The 7,740-nt window shown below is 30.2% G+C and overlaps 1 protein-coding gene across 1 annotated transcript; it reads right to left on the bottom strand.

Annotated features, from left to right (window-relative positions):
* Positions 1–3,550: 3,550 nt before the first annotated feature.
* Positions 3,551–4,528, bottom strand: LOC132750982 (single-pass membrane and coiled-coil domain-containing protein 3-like). The gene has a single exon (XM_060741076.1). The coding sequence runs from the start codon at positions 4,489–4,491 to the stop codon at positions 3,814–3,816; it is 678 nt and encodes a 225-aa protein (XP_060597059.1). The 5' UTR covers positions 4,492–4,528; the 3' UTR covers positions 3,551–3,813.
* Positions 4,529–7,740: the final 3,212 nt, after the last annotated feature.

Below are 7,740 nucleotides of genomic sequence, written 5' to 3'. Positions count from 1 at the left end.
ATGCGTAAACATAGCAACACTAATGTTTACTTTCATTAAACATTATTGTTGTGCTTGTGGTATTTTAAGTTTCAACTTTTCGGCATTTTCTAGTTGGGTGGTTCCAAAATTCCTACTTGAATAATTTTGAATCACCCTTAGGATATGTTGCCTGCTTTTTAAATTTGTCTTTTGACGTCTTATCTGTGATACGCAGGCTTCATGACCTCTGATCCCCTTTCAAAATTCCATTTTATTTAGTTCCGCCCATTGTTTTCTCGATTAGGGCACACGCTTTTTATAACTTGGGGACCATACGCTTTTCATGGAATGGCACGGAAGTGTCACATTGAAGGTTCCATGATAACCGCCGTATGAACACATCTGCGGATGTTTCTAAATTCAAAATTTTACTATTTCATGTTTAAATGTTGAATTCTGCTTAAGCCGGTACTAGGGGGCGTGGACGGTAACTTGCACTTTCCAGTACCGTCCATGAACAGGCTCAATCAAACCGAGCCTGCAAAATTTTCAATTTTGCCGTGTTGGGCTTTCTTTAGGGATTCTGTATTTATCTATTTCATTAACATTAATACGAAACATGGCTTTATATAAGATTATTTGGGAAATATGCTTTTGATTCATAAACAAGCTTGGTAATTAATTGTATTTTGAAAAGTTTTAAGAAACTGATATTTTATTAAGGAAGATCGTGACACTTTGCGAACTTTCGAGTAGCGTCTTGATAATTGGCATGCAGAAAGTTGACCATATTTCTGATTAGATGCTGTTAATTTTATTTCAATAGTTTTGGCCAAATTTTGTACACACGACGTCATAAATGATCATCAAGGTCCGTTTTTGAACATGTCGTCGTTGCGTATTCTTGGCAATTGTTACGAATATCACAACGCAATTGGCGGACAAAATATCTTAAATTCTGCAGCATCTGACGAAAATTATTTTTTCCTTTAAGCTGATATAAAACGTATCGTTTTACGCCGAAAATGTTTGAAAAATAGGAAGAAAACTGTCAAAATTATGTAAGATTTGACGTTCAGTTTAAAGCGGCTTATTAGAAAATTCCTAAAATTTTTTTTTTCTTTAGACGTCCTTTAAAATGCATTCTTGGTTTAAATGACTAAAGAAAGAGGGGATCACCGACTCATTTTTTTCGGTACACGTGATTTTATGTCCCCAACCCCTTTGAATATAAGTCACGCAATGACGTACGGGGCGTTTGTTATTTTGTTTGTCATTTAAAGGGAGACACAGGCAAAATTTTCATTTCTTAGTTTTGAGTTTTTCAGTCATTATTCCTAACTTGACCCGCGTGGGTCAGGTTAGAGCGCTAGGATTTCACAATAGTTGTCAAAGTGAACTCTGGAAACGTTAAAGAACATGTCAAATGAATGACTTAGACTTGTTTCAATCATACAATATCCATAATATCTGTTATTGTAACTTCAAGGGTTTGTTCAAGTCATGTGACTTGTTTTAAAACTATTTGGCGATTCTATTCGGGTCTAGATTTTGTTCAACATATATAGATATATTTACGCTTCAAACCCAAAATATTTAGAATTTAAACAAAAATTCATGCTGAAACTTCAAGAAATGTCATTTTAGCGTGATTTAAGTACATTAGATCATTTTAATAATTTTGTCATTATTTTGCCTGAATACCCCTTTAAAAGATCATGATCTCTCTGTGTCAAAACTTCGCTATAAACGGCATTTTACACAATCATGACCACTGCGGAAAATATATGGATACAAAAAGATTACGAAATTCCGTAAAGACAGGTAAAAATAAGTGAAATTTATTTGTATAAGGATTTACAACGCAACACTCCTTTGTGCAGTATCTAGCTTAATATCGAGTTATGTTTTCTGCTAAACATCCATAGGCGTGTATTTAAAATCGTTTCATCATATTTCATGTTTTCAAGTACTTTTAAAAAAAATGTTCCTGTTCAAAAATAAATTCTACCATAAATTGGCTATACTGTGAGTTATGAACATTTTGAAAGGCCGATTTGATTATAATGTTTTTAATACAGCCTTTATGGTGAATCCTCAATTAATTGTTATTTTTCAACATTATGATATTCGAGAATGATAAGCAAAACGGGAGAAAAGTTATTAAAGATGTTTATTTACTTGTAGAATCGAACGTGCTACCTCTGTAATCCAACACCAACTGAGCTTACGTTTCAACATGATTGTTGCTTCACGCTAATATAATTGTCTATAAATTTCATTTATGAACCGTATATTTTAATGCGCAAGACGGAACTGTTATCAGTGAACGAAACTCGCTAGATATGTAACAACAATTGTCTAGTTAACTATCATGGGCTTGGTCGAAGTATAATTTTATTGAATTTATTCTCGTCTTTCCATTTTGTGATGGAAAAAAATGTACGAAAAATAACCAAATATTTAACATATACTCTGTCAAATTGCTTCAATAGTATTTGCTTACAAATGAAATTCAAGGTTTTAATAGATGAAATAATATACATATCACTAACTCGCAGTATATCACTCATAGTGTGGGTAATGAAATTGTTTAGCTATGCAGAACTTCTTGTCGCCTACATATTAATTTATGATTAAATGTCCATAAATTGCTAAATTTACATAAAAACATATAGTTGCTTTTTGTTCCTTATCGCATATTTCTCGATTTAAGTTCACTAAATTTATTGCATTAACATATCAAAAAGTTACGCAGTCATTTTCTTTACATGTTTCTGTTTACAATTCGTTATGACGTTATTAATCATGTTTAAAACAAAAAGAAAATTTGTTTATTTTTCGTACATTTTTTTTCAGCGAACATAAACGTCACAAAATGGAAAGACGATAATAAATTCAATAAAATTGCACTTCGACCAAGCCCATGATAGTTAATTAGACATGTTGTTACATATCTAGCAAGTTTTGTACGCTGCTAACAGTTCCGTCTTGCTCAAGTAACTTTACTAGCCTTTCTCTGTTCATATATCAATCAGACATTGTGACGTGCTCGTACGAAATAGCGCAGATGTTATGAATAAGCCATAATATATCAACGTCTAACGGCTTAGATTGTAAATATAAATATGCTTTTTCACCTTAAGGTGAAATCGTGAAGTTGAAATCGTGAATTCATGAAGATGAAATCGGGAAATTGAATGAATTACAGTAAGTTTTTAACTTTTTAATACTTTCGAAATTTAAGTTATTTAAGTTATTTATCAGTTTTAGCTTTGCTTTTCTCTAAACAGCCCTGACAATGTTCAAAATTGTCCGCAAAATAAAACTGAGGTAACACATTGGGGAAAATCTTTAAAAGTCTTCGAACAGTGTGAAATTATATTTTGTTAATTTTCACTGTGAAAGTATGAACTATAATTTTCACGGATAAATCAGTAATCTACTAAAAGCATAAAGTAAATGAGACTATTTTAAAAGACACTGGTAGTTGTACATGCCTTAGATATATTAAAACAGTAGGTTATTGATTATCATAATTCCTAAAATAGAGATGTGTATCTCGACAAATATATTTAACAAAACTATCTTTAATTTTAATTTCTTTATTCTCTTTGCTGAAGGCATTATTAGGCATACAAGATAAAAACGTAACCCATTAAAGTGATAGAACTGAAGATTTAAACAAAGAAAGATAATTTTTTATACAGATACACTAAAGATGAACAATTTAAATTTAGCTTAATGAAAAAGGAAAACTATCGTCATATTTCACATTTCACGTTTTGATATTCGAAAAGTCAAAGGTTCACATTTGTTGATATCTTACATCGTCTGTTTCCTAAAAATATTCTAGTTTTTCTTTGGCTTAATCATCTCAATTCTCACTTTGATCTCCTCCACATTAGCAATGTACGGTCCAGTCATTTTCTGCATATGCTCGACACATTTCTCTGTTTTGTCAATCTCTTCATTTAGTTTGTCCCTTTCTACGGCCCCAATAATTGCCTCAGCTATCATGTCAATACCCAGAAATAACACGCCAACTCCTATAGCAGCAAAAGCAGATGTGGCCGCCTCACCGACTACCTCAACAACACCCTCTAGGAAATCCATTCCTGCTATTATTGAGCAAGACAATACTCCAACCACGCCTCCTATTGGCAGGAGCGACTCCGCAAATTCTTCCGCAATTTTGATCTTTTCCTCAAACGAAACAGACACATCCATTAGCATCTTGAAAATCTTCGGATCCAATCTTGTTTTTATATCTTCCGCCTTTTGTTTGACAGTCTTGTTGATGGCATCAACACAGTCAGAAATGCGTTGAGCGTTAGCCTTCACTGTGTCATCATTATCAATGGAAACGTGTTTAATGTTGCCTTGCAAGTGTGTGTTGATGATGTCGACAAGATCGTTTGTGGCTGTCACATCTATATTTAGGTTGTTATAGAGTGCCCCTATGTTTTGTTCCAATTTAGCCCTTCTTTTAGGGTTGTCGGGATAAAATAGATCTTCAAAAATACCCATCGTTTGTCTGTGTTAAACACAAAAATAAAATATCTCAGATGAATGAACATGTTTAATAAAATGTAACCTAAGTTGAACAACAAAATTTTTTCAACTACATTTGTATTTTATATTAGTTATGAAAATGAGGACTTGCTATATAAAATAGCCCAGCTGATAGAGAATAACATTTTTCTTTCTTTGATATCAATTTTATTTGACAAGACTTACCGGCAACTTTTTGCCAATATAAATCAACATAAAAAAAGAATTCCACTGAGGTCCAAAAAAAGAGAGAAAAAATAAATTTAAATCAACTTGGGCGCTTAAATCAGAAAGATATGAACAACAAAATTGATAGATATACTCATAAATATTTTGAAAATTGTATTTGGCGCTATCTTTGACTCAATTTGAGACACAAGCGTTGCAACGCTTTTCAAATGTATGCAATTTTTCACAATTCGAATAATTATTTTGGAAGAGAATCATCTGAAATTTTGCCCCTATGTTATTGGTCTAGATATACACCAAATGGAAAATCGTTCTTTGAAAATAAGTTCCTGTCTCGTATTGGCAAAAACTCAGTTGAGTCCCTTTGATATATTAGTTTAGTTTGGTTGTTTATTTATTTTGAGTCTGCTTGCTGAAACTGGTGGAAACATTACCCTGATCCACATAGGGCTTAAACACGCGATATTTAGGATAAGGGGCACACATCTTATAACCAGAAGGCAACCGAAAAAACTTACTGGTATCAGTCTTAGTACATAATATAGCCCAAAACATAAGTATGAATATAACTTTTATAGGTTAAACCATAACATTCTTCAAAATTGTAAAATTCAGATAAATAAATAAATAAACATAAGTATGAATATAACTTTTATCGGTTAAACCATAACATTCTTCAAAATTGTAAAATTCAAATAAATAAATAAATAAACATAAGTATGAATATAACTTTTATCGGTTAAACCATAACATTCTTCAAAATTGTAAAATTCAAATAAAAAAATAAATGAATAAATAAATAAATAGATAAATTAACATAAGTATGAAGATAAACTTTTATAGGTTTAACCATAACATTCTTCAAAATTGTAAAATTCAAATGAATAAATAAATAAATAAACATAAGTATGAATATACCTTTTATCGGTTAAACCATAACATTCTTCAACATTGTAAAGTTCAAATAAATAAATAAATAAATGAATAAATAAATAAATAGATAAATTAACATAAGTATGAAGATAACTTTTATAGGTTAAACCATAACATTCTTCAAAATTGTAAAATTCAATTAAATAAATAAATAAATAAATAAATAAATGAATAAATAAATTAACATAAGTATGAAGATAACTTATATAGGTTAAACCATAACATTCTTCAAAATTGTAAAATTCATTTAAATAAATAAATAAATAAATAAATAAATAAATAAAAGATAGATAAATGAAAAACGATTTTAGAAGCGTTCATAAATATTGATATTTTTAAATAATTGTATTTATTTAAAAATATCAGTTACCAATAACATTTCAAAATGCAATTAACTAGCAAGTTCGTTTATGAATAAAAAGTGTATTTTTCAGATAATCTAAAGTAATACTCAAATTTTATATTATGTCAATAAACATTTTTAGAGTGTTGCTTTGATTAATAGACAAATAATAATAGGAACAAAAAAAGTAAGCCCTTACCTGTTTAAGCTGTGCAGATAGCTGTTGTGTTTGTATGATACAATTCTACGGCTATTTATAGGCATGCTACTACCTTTTACCAGTTGGCGTTTCGTGGAAGTCGAAAATGTCATGTTTTAAACGTAATTTGACATGCATGTATCCTGTTTTACTATACCGCAAACAGTCAGTGATTTAGTATTTCGTGTAATATAATATTAATAAAATTGTTTTTAATGTGGCTTTGAAAAGATGTTCCGCTATCTTATTCTATGTTTCTGTGCAACAATTAAATGTTTAGATATTAAATATTTATATATTAGATACTTAGATATTTATATATTAGATATTTAGATATTAGATATATTATATATTAGATATTTAGATAATTTATATTTAAATATTAGATATTTATATATTAGATAATAGTTATTTAGATATGACATATTTATATATCAGTTATTTAGATAGTAGATGTTAAGATATTACATATTTAGAAAAAAAATATATTAAGTTATTAGATATCTAGTGTTTAGATATCATATGAATATAATTATTACATTCTAAAACTGTTGCATAAAAGAAATATGATAGCAAAGACCAAGAACTAATGATGATAGTAAATGAACGTATCCTTGACTATACCATTTCTTTGAAATATGTATACAATTAACATTTGCAGTGTAGCACAATCTAATCTAAGGAAATTGTTCATTTTCTCCGATTCCAAATGATTCATACTTCCACACAAGGCAATTATAGACACATGTATTTACATTTTATTTTAGAATGGCCAATGACATTCACCGATTTCAGTTTGTAATTTTGAAATTACCAATAAAAATTAATATTCTTCTTATATTCAGTCCTTCACTGTTAATATTACAGGAATTCAAACTGATAACAGATGGACTTCGTCCGAACTAGAAATAGAAACCTGTCAGTTACTTTCCTTTTTAAATAGTCGTATATTTTATTAAAACAGCCTGAGCATCTATTTACCATAAAAATAATCAAATGTAAAGATAAAGTATTCCTGTGTTAAAACATGCACTTTACTATTCCACGAAGTAGGTGGTTATCTGTCAAAGCCACGCAGATGTCAAAACATGCAACCATGTAGGTTTTGAGAAGTTCACAAAGGACTTCGTAGAAACGGATTTCTAATTTGTCTTTTGACGCATCGCCCACTTTAAAATATTGTGCATGTAGATTTCATGTCCGGTTATAAACCACAAACAGTTTTCATCGCAAAAAATTACTTCGATAAATGCTTTCGGTGCATAACTACTGCTAGGGGAGTTTTCGTTGTATTTAATGTGTAGTGATTGGCCGAATCGTTTCAAACATCTCCAGGATATCAGCATCCAAGGATCTCTTAGCTGTCATTTAATAAAACAAAATAACAAGGGAGGTAAGTAAAACAATAATTTCGAACTTTCACCAATATGTAACCGTCTGCTTGATGCAAACATTATTCTGTATCGAAAGCTTGTTGATAACTACGAAAGACCTTTCAACTTCATTAATTCCCGATTTCTTCTTCGTGAATTCATAAAGGTGAAGTCGTGAATTCTTGAAG

This window comes from Ruditapes philippinarum, unplaced genomic scaffold (assembly GCF_026571515.1).
Source record: "Ruditapes philippinarum isolate M1 unplaced genomic scaffold, ASM2657151v2 ctg1868_1_1_1_1, whole genome shotgun sequence".
NCBI lineage: Eukaryota > Metazoa > Mollusca > Bivalvia > Venerida > Veneridae > Ruditapes > Ruditapes philippinarum.
This window is presented reverse-complemented; position numbering and strand designations above follow the sequence as displayed.

What these genes read in the sequence shown, in the direction of transcription:
- LOC132750982 (XM_060741076.1), bottom strand. Translation starts at nt 4,491, where the DNA reads ATGGGTATTTTTGAAGATCTATTTTATCCCGACAACCCTAAAAGAAGG.